The sequence below is a fragment of the Pogonomyrmex barbatus genome, unplaced genomic scaffold, assembly GCF_055798465.1.
Source record: "Pogonomyrmex barbatus isolate J1 unplaced genomic scaffold, ASM5579846v1 scaffold14, whole genome shotgun sequence".
NCBI classification, from domain to species: Eukaryota; Metazoa; Arthropoda; class Insecta; order Hymenoptera; family Formicidae; genus Pogonomyrmex; species Pogonomyrmex barbatus.
Window position 1 is genome coordinate 1,966,417 of NW_028297110.1, and position 20,237 is coordinate 1,986,653.

General features: G+C 31.6%; 3 protein-coding genes across 4 annotated transcripts; 2 read left to right on the plus strand and 1 right to left on the minus strand.

The window, feature by feature from the left end:
* Positions 1–726: 726 nt before the first annotated feature.
* LOC105428386 (regucalcin) lies at positions 727–6,623 on the plus strand. Of its 2 annotated transcripts, none has more exons than XM_011640681.3 (6): positions 727–978; positions 4,339–4,499; positions 4,965–5,174; positions 5,258–5,470; positions 5,616–5,728; positions 6,093–6,623. In XM_011640681.3, exons 1-6 carry the CDS (start codon positions 917–919, stop codon positions 6,324–6,326), a joined length of 993 nt encoding a protein of 330 aa, XP_011638983.2. In that variant the 5' UTR covers positions 727–916; the 3' UTR covers positions 6,327–6,623. The 2 variants fall into 2 exon arrangements, with proteins under 2 accessions (XP_011638983.2, XP_011638984.2); XM_011640682.2 differs by lacking the exon at positions 727–978 and adding an exon at positions 3,346–3,745.
* A 10-nt stretch (positions 6,624–6,633) lies between these two features.
* Positions 6,634–19,800, minus strand: LOC105428384 (calcineurin-binding protein cabin-1). The gene is made up of 19 exons (XM_011640680.2): positions 19,666–19,800; positions 17,363–18,912; positions 17,129–17,290; positions 16,870–17,058; positions 16,656–16,799; positions 16,406–16,586; positions 16,216–16,340; positions 15,925–16,117; positions 15,685–15,838; positions 15,443–15,590; positions 14,600–15,367; positions 14,144–14,519; positions 13,194–14,072; positions 12,836–13,112; positions 12,406–12,659; positions 10,510–10,673; positions 10,121–10,391; positions 9,502–9,630; positions 6,634–9,430 (listed from the first exon to the last, which is right to left on the minus strand). Exons 1-19 carry the CDS (start codon positions 19,747–19,749, stop codon positions 7,646–7,648), a joined length of 7,833 nt encoding a protein of 2,610 aa, XP_011638982.2. The 5' UTR covers positions 19,750–19,800; the 3' UTR covers positions 6,634–7,645.
* LOC105428383 (uncharacterized) lies at positions 10,255–12,745 on the plus strand. Its single transcript, XM_011640678.3, has 6 exons — positions 10,255–10,380; positions 10,817–10,905; positions 11,104–11,314; positions 11,395–11,566; positions 11,674–11,912; positions 11,993–12,745. The coding sequence occupies exons 2-6, from the start codon at positions 10,841–10,843 to the stop codon at positions 12,293–12,295; spliced, it is 990 nt and encodes a 329-aa protein (XP_011638980.2). The 5' UTR covers positions 10,255–10,380; positions 10,817–10,840; the 3' UTR covers positions 12,296–12,745.
* Positions 19,801–20,237: the final 437 nt, after the last annotated feature.

Genomic DNA, 20,237 nt, shown 5'->3' on the forward strand with positions numbered 1-20,237 from the left:
CGCGTCATTAAAAGACGCGACAGCCCGGTAAAAAATTTTGTATACAAATACATATATAAATATATAGAAATATATAATTATATATCGAATGTCTAAATATATTCATAGTTTCTTTTTGTAGAATTCTTATTTGATATAAGAAAAATAATAGTACTAAGGAGAAAACAAAAAATTAAAAATATAATTTTCGCATTATTTTTTCACATATATTTTACATAATAGTAATAATAAGAAGACAAAAATTAAAAGAATAATTTCGCATAGTTTCTCTCCCAAAAAATTAAGTTTGAAGAAATGACACAAAATTCTATATATAATCATATATATATATATATATATATATATATATATATATATATATATTTTCAATTATAAATAAATACGATTATATAACTTTTTCAAATTTAATTTTTTGAAAAAGAATGCGAAAATTATCCTTTTAATTTTTGTCTTCTCATTATTATGATTTTTATCAAACAGAAATTTTACAAAAAAAAAAATTAATATAAATATACATATTTTGTATATAATTATGTATAATTATTGTATATAATTACATGTTTATATATACAAATACTTATATATTTATATATTTATACATATTTGTATATATTCTTATATGAAAAATTTTTTACCGTGAAGTACAACGGGGATGTCATGAATTATTGTCTAAAAAAAAAAAAAAAAAAAAAAGAGAAAAAGATGGGGTAAAATATTATGTCCCGATCAATATGCATTATCTCCTGTTAATTATTGTCCATGACGATAGTCCACCGCAGGTTTCGATCTAACTGGTAAAGGTAGGAGCGTTTTCATATATAAGAAGTAAGCCGGTGCGTTTAGGCTTTACTCAGTTTCTTCTCAGGCCTGAGAGAGCCTTCCTTTCCAATCGGACACTACGACAAACCACAACGTCATGAGAAGAGTAATTTATAAGTACGCGTTTTTGGTGTGCGTACTCGTCGCCCTCGTTCATGGGTAAGTGAAAGGACATTGCATCCATCCACAAATTAGCTGCGGTATCACGCACGCTCGTTTAATAAAAGGAAATTGATATTAACGCGTCGTGTTCTACGCAATATTCCCTCCAGTCGCAACAATTAGAAACAAAAACTGAATAAATTTTAATAAATACCATTAAAAATGTTAAAAATAATATAACGGTGTTGAGCATGTGACATCCTGTGTGATGAGACAGCATCCAAAACTTCAATTCTGCTGAGTGTTTTAATCTAGTCAATTTATAATCAAGGTATGCTAACTGTGTACAAAAATGTTTATATAAAAAAACCTTTGGCTGAAGCTAGTTAAAATGCGTAACCATTCTCTGTCTTCCTGGAAATATTTATAATTAGAAACGGAAAAAATAAAACTAATCAATTAAAACTTATTCGTAAAGATGTATTATAATGAACAAGAATAATAATCATTATCGAAAGATATGTACATTTTGATTGCAAATACCTTTTTAAAAGAAAAACTGCGACATTCTATAAATAATAGAATTTTTTCTGTAATTCTGCACAAATCACAGTTGTCGTGTGAACATGAATTTTTAAAAAGCATTAGATTTTTATTTTTACCTGATAAGCATATGGATAATTTCACACTTTCCTTTCTCGCTTTTCTGTCTGTATAAACATCACTGCTTGTATCTAATGTTAACTTTTTAAAATTTGCTGACTGAATTTTTGACGGCCGCTCTCTAAATATTTATGACATCTAGAACATTTAAGTTATTTTAAATAATCGAATAGATAAGAAAGTAATTTATATACAAAGAGTGTCTCATTCTAATTGTCCACTTCCGAGAATATCTTGTAAATGACACGTATCATGGAAAAACGTTTTAGAAAAAATTTATTTAAATAAAATTTATTTAGTATTAAGGGAACTATAAAAAACTAAACATCTAAAAAGATCTAAAAATAAAATTAAAAAATTAGAGAAACTGAAAATATACGATCATCATATGTACCATTGAAAATGGCTCGAATTGAAACGTTTAGTGAATTTTTATATTAATAAATTGCTAAAAGTATATATTTTCGTACTTCTTATCGGATTTTCAGTTGCCCTAATTTTTTAATTGTATTTATATCGAGAATCATTCTTAGTTCTAATTAAAATCTAAAAAAAAATCTTAGTTTTCTTAAATGGAAACTCATATTTTTCATGGTATGTTTTTGTAACCGACATCGAAATGTTTTTAAAACACTAGTTATAAATCTTTTTTTACTTTATGTATATGGGTATTTATGATAATTCAAGTTCGAGTTAGTTCATTAAAATTGAAAGATATGATGGTTACAACTGTACTTTTTTAACTAATATTTTCTTTATTTAACTCAATGTTGTCCAATAAATCTTCTTTTACTTTTTTTTATCTGCCTTTTTATCTGCCTTTTTTTTATCTATTTTATCAATTGAGAGTCAATAAACCAGATTCGATAAACCGAACTAAAATTAAATGACTGTCTTGAGCTGTCCGTTAATTAAATCTAGCTAATTTAAGTCCGTTTCATCAGACTGCATTGAGTTGTCATGAATTATTAAGATATTAGGCAATTGTGCTTATCATGTCTTTTGATCTTGGAATTAACTCGAACTTAAATTATCACACAATTATAAACACCTTATTTGTGTTAGCAGAAATAAGAATCCCACAATTTGTTATTCCCGTAGTATTTAATAATTCTAAATCTTTTCTGTTGTGTGTATGTGTGTCCTGCTTGAGTTGTTGTATGCAAATTTGAAGATTAACAGCAACCAATACAATTATTGTTTGATCATTTATCTCCATTTCTATTAATATAGATTAATTTTGATCTCTTAAATTTATTTTTTATCTTTATATAGTTCTATAAATTAAAAGAAGATAAAGAGTAAATTAAGCCGGGATCAAAGTTAATTTACATTGGTGACAAAAATGAAGTTAGTTAATTAATATCAATACAATTCTCACAAAAATTTTTTCGTCGATAGATTGTAGATCCTACTTCGGTCAGAATGTTTTTGTGAAAAACGAGCACGATAGTTATATCATTCTGGAATAATCCGATCGACTTTCGTCATAAAAATAGTATCAACAAACAATAATTTCATTTATTGAGTATTCGGCCATTTTTAGCAATTGTAACGTGAAGTTTCTATTTTGAACAAATTTTTTAAAAAATATCCTGCAATCAGAAAAAATATGTACTTAAAAAAAACTAAATTAAAGATTTGCTTAAAATAAATTAACAATTAGAAATAATTCTGACTAAAAATCTTAATTAACTTTGTCAAGCAACATAAAGATCATTAATTAATTATTATTTGGATATAAAAATTAAAAATCACAAAGATAACAAAATATATAAATTAAATATTTTGGCGATTTTGCTAAGTTAATTTGGTTGCAATCATCCTGAGAGATTTTGCAAATGCGTATGTATCATGATAACCCTTTGACTGGAAAGCAAAAAAATAATTTTATCGTTAGCATTATTTGATTATAATTAAATAGCTGTCGTTATATTTTCTATCGCTGAGTACTGTTGTTGTCGGAATGATTAGGGATCATTTGACATAATAAGAACGATCAACCGTCCTCACGAGTTTAATTTACTCGCTTGAGCTCGTTCTCGAGCATTCGCTGTCGCTCATCCGCATTGCGACGATTCGTCCTCTTCTTGATAACAAATTCGATTCCCAGTTGTTCAGAGTTGGTTCTAAGTGAACATTAACCGAAGACGATGGCAACGTAAATATAGACTTGTTATATAATTTGTGTTTCATAATTTGTGATCCGGTTTTTTTCTTTACACTTTGTGCACCTCATTTCTGTAATAAAAATGAAGAATGTAAGAATATGGAATAATTGCAGAAGATACATGCACATAATATGAGAGAAATTAAACATATGTCTGTTTTGTCCAATTGAATTCTTTCGCAATCTTTTCCTTTTTTTTCTCCATATTCTTCGTTTTTATTGTTCTATTTTGAGTACAGAAAGTGCAGATGTTGTCGGAAAGAATAACTGTGCTTGTATCATCTTTGTGTACGTTAACATATCGTGTCACAAGTTATTCCAAATTTTTTCTCCATCGATGTTATATCTTGTTTGAATACTGATAACATTTTCGTTGAACTTTACATAACTTCATCGATTGAAGAGATTTAATTAAAAAGAACTGCAATTGAAAAAGATGATGGTCAGTATGAGCATAGAAATCAAGAATATTATGATGCATTTATTTGTAAAGGAAGAGCACAACCGGTCACTAATAAGTTATAATAATTAACATATTTTAAGCCTTACAAAATGTACATATGAGTATCGTCATCTGTTTGCAGGCAAGAAAATATAGAAGTCGAAAGGGTGACAGACGTTTATGGCCTTTCCGAAGGGCCTCATTGGGATCACCGTACTCAAAAATTGTATTTCGTTGATGTATACAATCAATACATTCGCAGATTAGATCCTGCGACAGGTGTTGTGACTAGTGCACGCATAAGTAAGATCATATATTATTATATTTTTTCTTTATTAGTATTGTTGTTATTCCATTGACCCAAACTTGTGCAAACAAATTTTGGACAGAGCCTGCAAATTTTTGAAGATTTGTTAGGAAGGCAATAAATTCAACATAGGATTTGTTTTGATCTGATCTTATCATGCTGTCAAATTGCTGTCAGAAATATGACAGAACCTGCTAAAGACAATACGAGCAGGTTGGCGGCAAAAATCGAGCAGAGTCTGTAGTGATTTAGCAATGCAGATTGACAGATCTTCCTGTTTAATTTTTATTGACATAGCATGTCAGCGGGCTTTATTCGTAATTCTAAGCTTAATGCGAATATAGATTGCTATGGATTTGCAATCAAAATCTAATTGAATTTGCTGCCAATCTGCCAGCAAACTGCATTTTGCTATCTGGAGAATTTCCATAATTTAAAAAAATTCCATAATGCTCTTTCAGATGAAGGCACTGTTGGAGTCGTAATACCTGTGGAGGATAGTATTGATCAACTGATAGCAGGTGTGGGAAAAGATGTTGTTCTTGTTACATGGGACGGAGACGAAGATGAATCGGAAGTACCAGTCAAAGTGTTGTGCTCCCTTGACTCCGAGCAGGCGCAAACAAGAACCAATGATGGAAAGGTTGATTCATCCGGAAGACTTTGGATTGGTAAACTGAAAACTATGTAATTAAGAGTTAATAAATACAGTTTGTTTAACTCGTAATGATTAATATTTATTATAATTTTACAGGTACTATGGGTATAGAAACCAAGGGAATGGTTCTTCCTAATCAGGGAACGTTATATCGCGTTGATGACGATCTTAAACCTGAAAAAGAAGAATCACCCGTTTCAATAAGTAATGGATTAGCGTGGAATATGGAAGATAATACCTTTTATTATATTGACTCACCCACGCGACAAGTCGCAGCGTACGATTATCAACCGTATAATGGGATGATTTGTAAGCTTTTATTTATTTTCATTAACTTCTCTATTTAAAATTATTGTAAGTGTGCAAGCATAAATCATATATAACTAAAAATAAATAAAAATAATTACAAAACTATGAAATATAAAATGTGAAGATTTTATGTTTTATATTTTAGGTAACAAGAGGATTGTATTTGACCTTAACACAACAAACTTCCAAGGAGTACCTGACGGAATGACTATAGATGCAGATGGTAATCTTTGGATAGCACTATTTGGTGGACATCATGTGAGTATATAAGATAATTTAAAATTTGATGGATTACTATGACATTATATACTGTGATATTATTATAGAACTTCGAATTAAATTCAAATTTCATTAGAAGTAAACTTCCATCAAAGAAAAAAACATTATTATTCCTTGAAAATAGCATTTCGACAAAAGTGAATATCTCTTTTGAAATTTGACTAACTTAAAATGTTCCTCTTTCTGTAAAATTAAAATTTTTTTAGTATTAATCTCAAGTGATGTCATTTAATTCATTAAACATACCATAAATTTAATAATCCATAATATATATATATATATGACAACTGAAGTATTTATACAAAATTATTAGCTTTGTAATACATAAAAATTATTTTTGTAGGTCATCCAGGTGGATCCGAAAACAGGAAAAGTTTTAAGTAAAGTTAAGCTTCCAGCTGAAAACGTATCCAGTGTTACATTCGGCGGTTCGCTCCTTGACGTCCTATACGTAACTACATCGGGCCACAATCTAAGTTCAGAACAACGAAAAGCGACTCCTTATGCCGGTGCGGTATTTGCGGTGAAAGGCTTAGGAGTTCGCGGAATTCTCGCAAATTCATTCGTGATGGACTAAAAGCAAACTAAATGATTAATCAAAAAATCAACATGAAAACTTTGAATTATAATTATATATTGCTTGTGAAAATTTATATGTTCAATTTATATATTCTTCGTATATATTCTTAAATTTTATATTGTTGAATAAAAATGTTTGAACATACTGTTGGAAAATATTTCCTTTAGCATTAGAAATTGCACAACCAGTCTTTTGATAGCTATCACAAATAATTATTGTTATTTTATTGTCATATAACTTTATGATCTAAAATATGTAAAAAAATAGAATGATTAATAAAACAAAATATATAAATAGTCGTTCATTCTTAGTTCCAAATGTTCTTTTAATATTAGTGATAAGTTACACGCTCAAATCGTTTTTAAAAAAGTTTCAAGTTTACTTTCAAGTTTACTGAAGCTAATTACGCATGATTATTGTACATGTAGAAAAAAGTGTCATCATTATCAAGTACATGTGGTAGAAAAATAACGTTTCCTTATGCAGAGATATCTTAGTAGAATTATTATAGAGAAAACAACGTGTTATTTCATTTGCTATAAACAAAATAATTAAATAATTAAACTATATTTTTAATTGTATATAATAAAAACTTGTAATCAAATAAATAAATATAAAGTTTTCTAAATTATCTATATAAATTGGTTACTTCGTAACTATAAATGTTATACGTAAATGTAAATAATGTATGTAATAAAGTTTCATTATATATCCTTCTAATTATAAGATTATAAATAAAAAGATTAATTGTAATATATAAATTTACATTTCTATAGAATTTTATGCATATATATAATCCTCTAATCAAAAGATATTAGTAATATAATTAGATTAATACAATAACATTAATTAAACATTAGAAAATAAACTAATAAATTATTTTTATATCGCAATCAAAAATTTTTATGATAATGTACTATTTCTATGTACAAAAGTAAAAATATTTTTAATACTTTTATCACATATAATTCTATAATTTATACTTTAATACAAAAATTTTAAAGAAAAATTTAATAAATTATATGAATTAGCCACATTAACTCTATCAATTCGTTGCATTGAAATTCTGTGGACGATTTTATGATATAATTGGATAAATTCTAATTCAAATGCAGATTTATAAAAAAAAAAAACTTATTAAATACATAATATATAAATATAATTGCAATTATATATGTAATTTGTCATTTCAATGCAAAGAATTAATTAATGATTCATATCATATTGAGCCAATTTAGTAAATTATCTTTGAAAAAAAAAAAATTTACATTACAAAATAATTGCATATGTAAAATAAACCCCCGCACATTGATGTCTCAATCATCCAATGTTATAATCTCGACATTATCAGTAACGAGTTTGTCTTGTGTCTTTTTACTGGGAACATTAGTTGTTTTTCCTCTAGATATGTCGTACATGGATATACAATCAGCGGTTGTCGATGGTCTTAAAGTCTCCGAAATCTTCGGTGGTACTACATTCACGGAAGAAGAGAGAGTTTTTGAGTAATCCACGCTTGGTTTTAATGATGTCTTCTGTTGCGGTATGATTTCCAAGTGTGAGTGCTGTTGTAATTGCGACAGCATTGAAAGTGCCTCGACCGAACTGCCCGGAGGGAATGAAGCGGGCAATGAACTCGGTACTTCCATCGCCGTAGGTGGTTTTGGCTTACTCACTGTTTTTTTATAGCTGTGATATTTTGCGCTTGCGGCAGTTTTGATGCCGTGCTGCGAACCAACGGGATTTACTGAAATGCCGCTTAATTCCGGAGGAATAAAAGGTGGTTGCGATATCGCAGCCGAACCCGCTTGTGGCATTGCGTTTAGTAAATTTGGAAAATTGCCAGACATCGGCACTGGCATCGCCGTCGTTTTGGCCGTTGACTTTGCCTTCCTCACGGGATGATTCGGCATGTTCGTTTGTGCCGAATAAGGTCGTTGGGAATTTTTCTTCGATAGTAATTTATGCTGCAACGACGTACCGGGTCGCGGTAAGTTCATGGGCAATGCTTGTTGCTGTTTCATGTTGATTACCGGTGCGGCCATAGACGGATGAGCGACGTGCGGCATAGCTACAGTCGGATTCGTCGTCACGGTGCTTCCGCTATTTTTCAAAGGCGAATGCGACAGCGACGGGTTATGCGCGGGTTGCGGTTCCGTTAACGATTTCGAAACCCGTATTTGTGGCGCGGTCATTTGTTTCGGCGGACTGCTTTTCACTTGTTGCATAATAGATGGCTTCAGCAGGGACACCTGTGCTGTTGTGTTGGATGTGTGCAATGGTTTCGTTGGCGATATCTGAAGCGATTTAGGAATGTGGACGGGTAACACCGGTTCGGTCTGCGAGCTTGGTTGCTTACTGGGCTGTTTCGTCTTAAGATGAGTTTGCTGGCTCATTGAAGTGGAAACTGGCGTTATAGATATGTTAGGTCGGTCTTTCGTCAATGACATAGTCGTGCTAGTCGTCTTGGTCGTCGTTGCTTGATGGTACATAGGAGTGGGTCGCGAGGTTGACGCTGTAGAACTACTTAAACTCAATAATTGTTGCACTGACGCTGTCATAGGGTCTAAAGAACCTTTTATATTACTTAAATTAGTGATGTTACTCGAAGTATTAATATTCGAGCTAGATGTACTCATTGTCGAAACATTGCTGATGCCGGTCATAGTGGTACCAGGATTGTTTAGGCCGCTAGCAAGATTGGTTAATGACGACAAGTTGTTCTGATACTGTCTGAGAAAGTCTTGATAACTTCCTACTTGATTTAAATAAGACATAGCCGCCAGGGGATCCATCATATTACTGCTTAATCCGCTGGCGAGTAAAGCCGATAACATATTCGCATCGACCAATGGGTTCATAAAGTAAGGATTCAACATAGGACGATTTGGTCCGGATGCACCCAGGTAATTCGTAAAGTTACTTTTGGAACCAAACTGATTCATTATGTTGCCACTTTGTTGCAGAGCATGTTGCAAATATTTGTTAACGTTAGGCGGACGTCCTCTTGGACGTCCAGTAGACATCAGATTTCGATGCGGTTTACGATTTTGTAACGTTTGCGGAGATGTTGAATTCACTGGTACTTGCGGCGCAGGGGTCTGCAATGAGAATTGAAGATATTAATTCGATTAGATATTGATGACCCTGATAAGACAATGCATTTAATTACCGAAACAGTAGAAGTCACTTGTGGTGGAACATGAGAGCTATTGCTGCTATTGATTGATGCGATTTTATTTGCTTGTATTTGGCGTTGACAACACTTGATAGCAATCTCCAAGACATTTCCTTCCAAGTTCTAGGGTGTAATAAAAGCGCAATTATATTACTTGAAATTAGTTCAAATTATTAATTAAGTAATCGTCATAAATACAAAGATAAGGAATAACAAGTTCATCATTACTTATCCTTGAAAAGTGAAATATTTCTTATGACGCAAAGTAACAACATTCTATAAATATGAAATGTTTTGTTGGCGGTTCGTTACATGACATTTTATCTGTGTAAATACTCAAGTAATATTTGCCCATTGTGCTAATGGCAAAAGCATTATGAAGCAGTTGTGTAAGTATATAAAAAAAGGGTAACACCTGATACAAGACATCTGATATAAAACAAGATAAGACTTGATAGCAGATAAGACTAAAGAAAACATATATATATATATATACATATATAACTTCTTCTGTCTTGAAGTTATGCATAAAATAGATATACATAAATAGAATTAATTCTAAGCTTATAATTATTAACAAGTATATAATTTCTTTGAAGTTTATTACACTTACTTTATTCCCTATATACATTTTGTATGTATCAGTTAATAATGTTGCAAATGCTTGTATAGTCGATTCTTTGCCTTGTAAATGTTTTTGAACAAGCTGATATGTTTCATATACATCTAATAATACTTGTGTTCTAGCGTCTGTTCGAATGAGGTGAACGCTATCAATCGTGCTTGCCGAACCCATCGCCTGAACTCTACTCCTGAGCGACTGTTGACAAAGTGTCAGAGCTTGTCGAGATAACTGTTCTCTTTCAGAATCACGTAAGTATTTTCTAAAAACAATATATCATATTTATATATCTTGCCAAACAATCCTGTTTTCTTATATTGTATTATTAATGGTGAAGTAAATTCTAAATTTATATTCTAAATTTATTTATTTGATCTTACTTATCTGAATCTGGAATTTTTCCGAGCTGTATGCATAATTGCATTAACATTCGACTGTCATTGCTTTCTTTCAATACTTGCATGAGTAACGTTACGCATTTCGACATATGTGAAGCGAAACTTCCAGGTCTGTCTATTTCATTGACTGGTATATGCCATACTCCCTGTAAATTACATATTTTTAGAAAATATTTATAGATATATAAAAATATATAAAATATATTTATATATTCATACAAATATATAATAAATGATATATTAAAAATTTATTTTAATTTTACGATATATGAATTTCATATAATTACAGATCTTATCAGATAATTAAGAAAATATGATTATAATTTATGGTGTGTCCAAGATTATAGTAATTCTATGTCTACTTTGTTTTGTCATCAGGTAATAATTAAACATTAATTCGATTTTCTTTATAATCTATCATAAACTATCGCTAAAATAAGAGAAAGAATTTTTGTTTTATAAATCTTGTAAATGAATATATTTTATTCATTTACAAATATAATATTTTAAGTATATGATATTAGAATATATACAACTATGTTAATGAAATAACCAACATATTTTTCTGTAAAACAGTAAACAACACGGCCATGGCCACAAACCAAGAAAAATAATAATAGATACAGATCCCGGAGGAGATGATGCTCTAGCAGTAATATTAGCTCTAATGTATGAAAGTAAAAGTCATGATATCGACATACTAGCCATAACTGTTACATATGGCAACACAAATGTGGAAAACGCGGAAAAGAACTTGTTGAAGATTTTAACAGTTGCTGACAGAAAAGTGAGCATTTAATGATGCTTTTAATATTCAAATTTTTTTTACAGTTTATAATATTTAAAGATCTTGTACGAACATGACAGGTACCTGTGTACATTGGTGCTCACAAACCATTAATAAACAAGTATACAACTGATTATTATTTTGGCGATGATGGATTTGGAGATTTTAATTTTACTCAAAAAATAACTGCGAAAGTTGACAGATCAAAACACGCTTCTGTACTGCTTGTTGACTTAGTGAAACGATATCCAGGTATAATTATCTATATTTTAAAAATTGCCTAAAGCATTAGCTTCATATTTATTAATTTGACATATGTATTGTGATATACAAATATATTCAATCTATTTTATTTTTAGGTGAAATAAGCGTAATCACTCTTGGACCTTTAACAACAATTGCTACAGCAATTGCATTAGAACCTAATTTCTTACATTTAGTAAAACAACATATTATGATGGGAGGAACTCTAAAAAATGGCGAGCTTGAATTTAATTTTAAACAAGACCCAGAAAGCAACTGGATTGCATTAAATAATACTGTTAAACCTAGTATTGTTCTCCCAATAGACACAATAAACTCTCATGCCTTTTCACAAGTAAATGTCATAATATTTATAAGCATATCTGTAAGCACTTGAGCACTTTAATTTTTAAATAATTAAATTTTTTTCAACAGGATGAATATACAAGTGTTTATAATAATATAGACAGTTCTATCGCAAACTTCTTGCATCTAGCTGAAAGAAAGGCTTTGGAAAAAGGAAATAATATATGGCTACCATCAGATGGTATCACTATGGCAATCGCATTACAACCGGATATAATAATGCGATCATTTGAAACTCATTTAACTTCAGTACTTGTTGGTGATGCAAAAGGTTCAGTCGTGGCAAATCCCGATAATCCAGTACATAATGTGAAAATTGTAGAATATTTTAACAAAAATGCATTCAAACGTTTCTTATTAAAATATCTTTAAAAATTTTAATTTAAATTATTTTTCATTTCACTACTTCGAATTAGTTTTTAACTTTGTATTATATGACATGTATCACCTATGACAAGCATCATGTATAAAGAAATACTTACGTTAAAAAAGTTAGTGCTTCTTCTCTCAGCAAAAAGTCCTTGAAATGTTTGTCCAGGATAGAATTGACAAGTATATGTCCCTAATAAGAGGTCCTTACATTTCATGATATTCTTTGCCTTTTTATTATTAAAAAAGAAATGTGAAAGTCTGTAAAATGACTTGTGATGTTCTGCGAATCTTAATATACACTGTTCCAAACCAGCTAAGCAATATGCGATTAATGATGCTACTTCTTCCTCTGGCATCTGTTCCTCTGGATTTTAAAATATAAATGTAAAAAATTATAAACTTTGTACATTATACGTATATATTAATAAATTGTAACTTTTTATACACTAATACGTTATTTGTAAAATATATATAAATATATATAAATATATATAAATTAATTTATTAATAATTAAAATAAAGAATAATTGTATATTTTACCGTTTTCTATATTATCAGAATCTTTTTTCTTCTTGTCCACATCGCTGTCGACAGATTCGCTATCACTATCGCTAGAACTATCGCTATCAGAACTGTCGTCACTGCTGCTAGATTCCTCACTACTACTAGAACTCGAATTATTTGTTTCTGTAGTCGTAGTTGTGGTTTGCGTGGTAGTGGTGCTTTCTTGAGAACCTCTTCTACTTAAAGTCATTTCTTCATTCGCGCTGGCTTGTATTTTTCTTCTTTCTTCTATTTTGTCTTTACTTTCTTTTTCCTATATATTAAAATTAATTGCTTGTATTAATGTTAAAAATTTACATAATACTAGTGAAATACAAAAGTAACATAAACTTACAGTAGATTGTAAATCTTCGTTCTGCAACCACTTGCCATCAAATCTTCTGGTATCCTCGTCATCTGCTGAAGATTGTTGAGTTTCCTGACTACTTTCCATCGCCTGTTTCATGAGAGCATCCATTAAATCCTGTACATCGTCAGTTTTTCGTTCAGAGTCGACTGTCAGTATATTTGTCGAACTTTTCTTATTCTCATCTGTTTTTGGATGTGATCTTGCTTTATCAGCATTTTTGCTTTCTAGTTTCCTTTTTTGTAACTTTGATTCGTTACTTTCATCACTAGATATAATCATTATATCATCGTTCGATTTCTCCTTTTGCGACACCATATTGCAAACTTTAGTAATTAAATCGTCTATTAAAGCTACGACGTCTTGCATTAATTGTAAGTGCGAAACACTACTTAATTTTATTCTCTTTGTATTGTCATGTGACAGTTCATCGGGAAATCTCTTACGGCTTTCAAACTTTCCTAATTCTGTAGACTTAATGTCAATAATTTTGTTTGACTTATCTACGATTTCTATTTCCTCGATACTATTTGAGCGTTGACATATTATATTTTTATCCATGTCCGCTGTACCATCGAGTTCCTTCGAAATATTTTTTTCATTATCGGCGAGCTCTTCCTTTTTCTTTTCATTAAGTTTAGATTGATACTTCATAAAGGGACCTTCGGAACAATTTTTAAGATGCCAGCGAAACAATTGACCTAACGATTTCTTCAGTGGCTTTCCTTCGTGTTGTTCCAAATATTTTAGTATACTTGCGTGAATGCGATAATGAACTTCTAGTGCCTCTATAGATAAATTCTGCGGGCTCTTATGGCTAACTCTACGTGGATAGTAAGCGTTATTCTCATATAACAATTCACTAGCCTAAAATTAGAAAATAGTATTAATCAAGTATCAATAAAAAGAAGAAATAATATAAGAATACGATGATTAACCTTTGCATAATGTTCCAAGAATACAGGAGGATCTTGATTTTTCTTTTCTGCAACTTTGCCAAGCATATATTGATAAAGCCATCTTTCATCATGTTGCATAGACGGTTCTTCAATAGTTTGACATATCCGATTAGCAGATTCAAAGCATTGATCTGCAATCTTTAGCATTTCTTCCTTTCTAGTTTCCAGAATTTCAAATCTCTCCATACTCAACGTGTCGGTCTCTTGCTTGAGCAATCGCGAACAAAATGAATGAACCATGTAAACAAAATTCCCATACTCCGTCCAAATTACAGAATGACCAGGTGCCAACTCGATAGCATGTTGATAACTTGACTGTGCCATCTTTGCCTTATTGAGAAACTTATCTTTTCCTCTAAAAATATTGAAGACAAATACATAATATCGATATCGATGCATAATTTAAAGAAATAAAATTCAGAAAATAATACCTACATAGGTCTGTAACTGTTTAACCAATTCTCTATTATGCTGCCTGTCGCCATAGCTAAACCTGCCCACGAATTCAATCCTCTTGGATATAAACATAAATCTAGCAGATAATATCGGCATGCATGTTCCCATTTATTATTCTTGAAGTAAAAATCACCCAATAAATAATAAATGGTAGATATCGCGTGCGGTAAAGGTTTTATTACGCTCGGCATCTTGTCTTTCGTGCCGAGTATATACGCCGTCATTTCGTCCACTATTTGACTTGGATCACTGTCTTGCGGGACTAATCTGATTATTCTCTTAAACAATATCTCTGTATCCATGCTGATAGAATGAATTTTGGAAGATTGAAAGTTTGGCAGCTGTTTCGGTTTATAAAAGTCAAACAGTAGCTGCGCCCCATCCCAAGTTAATTCCATTTGCGGTACTCCATGATCCTGAAGATATTTCGGCCGCGTCTTATTTACTCTATTTGGATGACCATATAGGCAATAGAATATCTGTTCCAAATATTTCGTAAGTCTGTTCTTGATAGAAACGTATAGAGGGGTTTCAAGTTGCGGTATAATAAGATTCATAATAAAGAATAGAAGTTTCGCCTCGTTGAAACAACACCATGAATGTCTACCGATAAATTCGTGGGCAGTGAATAAAATCATAATGGACGGTGGAATACCATCGTCCTCGTCATCCGATTCGGAATGATGAGAACTATGCAATTTATTTTTATAAGAGGATTCAGTCTTTGCTCTCTCTTTATCTTCTTCGCTATTGACAAATCAATTTCGTATAATGCATACGGTAAATAATATTACATATGTATGTATTGCTTAACAAACTTACTATTGCAAAATGTAATGTAACAGAATCCACGGTAGAACAGTTTCCAACGGCATCTCCACAGCGCTTTCTGGTACATCCAATTGATGACAAACAATGTGAACTAGATTTTGTACCAATCTCGATAAACGAGACTCTGGCAAATATTTCACTACAATTACGATAAATCATGTAATCAATGTGATAATAACATTGTATTACAAGAACATTGTATTACATCATTATTGATAAAATTATAATCTTACCGATGAATACGCTGACTTCGATAGTACAAGCTTCTAATTTTTCAAGTGCTGTTACAACAGAACTCGTCCACTTTTTCTGCTCAGTTTCGTCAGAAGAGCTCAAATAATTTTGCCACGATTCATTTAGACAAGCTTCTGCCCAGACGTAACATTCCTGGAAATGTTCAGGATTATTAAATTATTATTAAATGTTATTATTAAAAATTCAATATCTTTTTTTAATATGCAGATATTTATTACCTCATACTGTTTAAGTTGCCACAAGCTGTCAAGCAACATATTTAATTGTCGAACTCTGTCAACAATATTTTCATTAGTTACCAATAGTTTGTGTCTTTGTTTGGCAAATTTAAAAGTATCTTGCAATATATAAGACAATTCTGCATATTTCTTTTCTTCATACAAATGTTGAATTTCACCTAACTTTTGACCTCTATAATAATAAAAAATTAAATTATTTAATTAAAATATCTGTTTTCATATTCGATATTTTAACAAGTATATATTAGTATTAAGATTTAAAAAAATTACCTCTGAATTGATGTAAGTTTTTTCTTCACAAGTTTGGTACTGATTTGAGAATTATTTTTACAATTGAGAAGCATAATACATGGATTTAGACTTTTACTTTCCATTTCATGTAGACGATTCAATAACTAAAAAATTTATATTTATAGTTTGCAATAACAATTATTTTAATATTTAAAAAAATTTTTCTCACCAATTCTAGTGTTTCTATGACTATGTCTATATCACCTTGGCACAGGAAAATATTACTTTTAAGCCATAAAATTCTCAATAAAGTGTTTAAATTTTCTTCACTTAAAAGATCCTGTCTAACACTTGCAAATATTATATGTCCTAATTCTTCAGCTGGTATTCCAGTACCAAGTTTATCTAGTCTGTAATAAAAATTATATTTATATATAAAAAATTGCTTATCAAACAAAATAACGTTAATAGAAACTCACGTTGGATTTGGCACGGTATCTGGTTTATTATCTAGCCATCTGTCCGTATGAAGCTCACCAAATAACAATGTCATTTCGGTATCTAATTTTAGAACTTTATCATTGACATCCTCATCAAATGGAGATAAATGTGGGACATGTTGTCTGAAAATTTTTTTAAATTCAAATTTTTTTGTTTTAAGCGATGTGTAACAATTAATCTATATGCATTTACCTCATAAAGATGTATGCTTGCAAGTAAATATCTGACATTTCTTTCGGCCATTCTTGAGTCCATTTAGTACATAAAAATTCTGCAAATTTTGCGATAATTATCATTAAATTACTTTTACCACTATGCTGATTTATAAATGCATCTATATCAGCAGTTTCGACCTCTGATCCAAAATACTTCTGTGGTTGACTGTGTAGATAAAATGAGATTAATATTTCCTATCAAAAAAGATAAAAGATTAAACTATATAGATAAATACCTTGTGTCAGGACTTGGCGATTTAGAGCTTTCTGAGCTTTTGAGAGTTTCCACATTTTTATTAGTTTCTTGATTCGCAAATAACTGATACATATCCATAGTGTCCATAGAATCATCGAGATTTTTAGTAGCATCATCTTTAGTCAATCTCACTGTATCAGGTCTATAAGAATAATCAATTAAAACAAATTATATTTTATAACTCTAAACTAATTAAATTATTTAATATGCATACAATAAAGTACTAGGAAACAGTCGTTTAAGTGTTTCTTCTAACTGAACATCGTCTCTCTCTGCTTCTCTTCTATTTGAACCTCTTACTCTCGCAGATCGTCTCATACTGCTGCAACTCCAAGCCCATTGCTGCAAAAAACATAATGCACTTCTGCGCCTTTTCTTCACCTTCTGTCCTTCTTCCTTTCCGTCCGCTTTCTCGGAATTAGTTTTATCGTCGGTCTTGCACATCCCATCGTTCGTCTTCTCAGCACCTTTTTCAGAAGCTTTATCACTTGATTTATCACTCTCCTTGTCACTAGATTTCTCATTAGGTACTCCATTATCCATGTTATAAACATCGTCCGTGACTTTGTCGCCTTCCAACTTATCGATATTTGCATCTGTTTCAAAGGGTCCCTGTTCCTCTGATTCCATATTTTTCGTTTCGGCCTGTTCTTCGCATTGTAAACCGTCTGTGTCAGACATTCTCAATACATCTTCGTCTTCAACTATTTGAACGTCAGTTGAGCAAGATTTTTTATCCTCCTCGATTTCAATTTCCATAGCTGTATCTGTATTGAAAACTTGATTGTCATCCGACATCTCACAATCTTCAGTTTCAATTTTAATAGATTTGCTGATATCATTCTCTCCATTCGGAGTTGAATCATTCTGTTGATCTATTTCCATTATATTTACATTACTTTCTATAATCTCGGTCTCATTACTCACTGTATTCTTATCGTCAGGTTTTTGAACTGGTAATATGATTCTACTAACAAAGTTTAAATTGTTTTCAGTGATATACCTATGCATGTCTAATATACTTTCTCCAAGAGCCAACCATGTACAGCTTGTCAAAGGCATTCTTAAGGTCAACTCCGGCACAGGTTTTGGCGTAAACTCTGCTTTGCAAACTTCTGCCCATTTTCTGGAAACTTCCTTCGCCTCTGCTAATAATTTATCACCCAAAACATGATCATACTCAGTATATAAAGGTGGATCCAATTGCCAATCGCTATTGTACAATTTGTAACACTCTTCCATACACGGAATATCTTTAAATATTCTGTCACGGAAAGCCAAACCCTTCACATAATTAGGATCCCTTTCTAACGCCACAGAAATGTATAATAGACAGTTCATATAATCGGGAACGGCGTATAAGGCAGTTATTAAGTTATCTAAGCATGGCCAATGATTGACGTTACACTTCAGACCTTGCTTGAAAGACGAGCAAGCTAATTCTAGATTAGAAGTCTTCATAGCTAATGTACCGATCCTATGCCATAGCGTTACATCCGAATCATCCAAGTTCGCAGCCTCCCAATAATTCTCCACGGCATCTCTATAATTCTCACAGGCTGCCTGGATGGCGGCAATATTCTTGAAGCAGGAATATTTCAAAGATAACATTGGTCTGGACCTACCATCTGGCACTTCAGGCTTTACCACTTCATCCAGCAATTCGGTCTCTAGGAGATCCTTAAAAATAACCAATGCTTCCTCTCGTTTGTTCTCTTTCAATAACTCTAAGGCTTTATTGTATTCTGTCAATGCTATTTGCTCCTGAAAAAAATTATTTCACATTTTACATATCATAGAATACATATATCAGATATCTTCGACTTATGTCTATCTTTATGAATATAGATCAATTTTAATGGGTGCTTTCTATTTAATAACACAAGTCAATACAAACGTCGTTTTATCTTTCTTAGCATTCAATAAGTAACAAAATGATATTTGTGTCAACTTGTCACTAAATGGAAAATACTCAATCTTTTTGTCTTTTTTAGTTTTGATGTCTATCAATACAAACTAAACATAATATCAGTTTGTTTTTTGTATTTCTTTTTAATTGTAATGTTCATTTCTATCAATATGTATATAGAGCAACTTTAATCTGATTTAATTTAATCTACATTGGCAGCAATAAATATACGTATACAAGTCGCATACAAATGAGTCAAGAACACAGATCTCTGTGCATTCAATTATTTGTCTCTTCAGAGTGACTTTGCTCGTTATCCATAAGATTGGATAAATAACTTATGATGCAAAGGCGCATTATAAATCAACGAGATAACAAAAGCGTCTCTTCTTTTTTTAATTTTTTTTCAATTATAAAAATATCTTCAACTTATATAGGATACTTCAGTATGATTTAATTAATTTTTACCCATGTTATTATTTCAATTTTTGTTTTGATGGTTACATTTATTTATTCATTATATATTATTTTTTTCTTAATAAATCTGTATATATGATCTTGTAGCATCTTTGAGGTTATACCCGATGTAAACAGACGACATACTCTACCTGTGCCTCTTTAGTAATCGTGGGTACATCCTCCTCCTCGCTTTCCTCACTCGATTCCTCGTTGAGCGCTGATATTTTGATCATCCTGACGATCTCACGCGATGCACCGCCTATGTACAAAACATCAACAAAACAGCCGGTTCTTTAACACGCCGCCATGCCATCGAGTCCGTGCATCCGGATAGACGAAGATTGTCAAGTTCGAGAGTCAGATGAGGAGGAGATGATTCAGAGCAGTTACCGCTTACAATCACACGTGATACACAAGAAGAAAATTCTCCAACGCCACTTCCAACGTCCCTTCGTCCTTTTCTCGTCCCGCTCCTCCAGAGGCTCGTACGAGAATGTCGGATCTCTTGTGGACGGAGAAATTCGGACTGAAATGAGGAAAGAAATTAATCTTGCGCCGAGTGCAGGGAAGTGTAATCGAGCCGAGCGTCTGTGTCTCACGCGGCGAGGGAAGCGTCTGGACTTTTAACTCCCTTATCTCGCTGATCAGTCTGCATAAAGACAATAAAAGATGTTTCTGTGCACGCGCAGCGGGTCAGAATACGCCAACCGCATGTTGATCA

Coding starts and splice junctions, on each gene's coding strand:
- LOC105428386 (XM_011640681.3), top strand. CDS start 917: ATGAGAAGAGTAATTTATAAGTACGCGTTTTTGGTGTGCGTACTCGTC. Junction 4,500..4,964: donor TGTGACTAGTGCACGCATAA/GTAAGATCATAT, acceptor ATGCTCTTTCAG/ATGAAGGCACTGTTGGAGTC. Junction 5,729..6,092: donor CACTATTTGGTGGACATCAT/GTGAGTATATAA, acceptor TTATTTTTGTAG/GTCATCCAGGTGGATCCGAA.
- LOC105428383 (XM_011640678.3), top strand. CDS start 10,841: ATGATTATAATTTATGGTGTGTCCAAGATTATAGTAATTCTATGTCTA. Junction 11,567..11,673: donor CTTAGTGAAACGATATCCAG/GTATAATTATCT, acceptor TTTTATTTTTAG/GTGAAATAAGCGTAATCACT. Junction 11,913..11,992: donor ACTCTCATGCCTTTTCACAA/GTAAATGTCATA, acceptor TTTTTTCAACAG/GATGAATATACAAGTGTTTA.
- LOC105428384 (XM_011640680.2), bottom strand. CDS start 19,749: ATGATCAAAATATCAGCGCTCAACGAGGAATCGAGTGAGGAAAGCGAG. Junction 9,631..10,120: donor AAATGTATATAGGGAATAAA/GTAAGTGTAATA, acceptor ATTACACCCTAG/AACTTGGAAGGAAATGTCTT. Junction 9,431..9,501: donor AAGTGACTTCTACTGTTTCG/GTAATTAAATGC, acceptor TTCTCATTGCAG/ACCCCTGCGCCGCAAGTACC.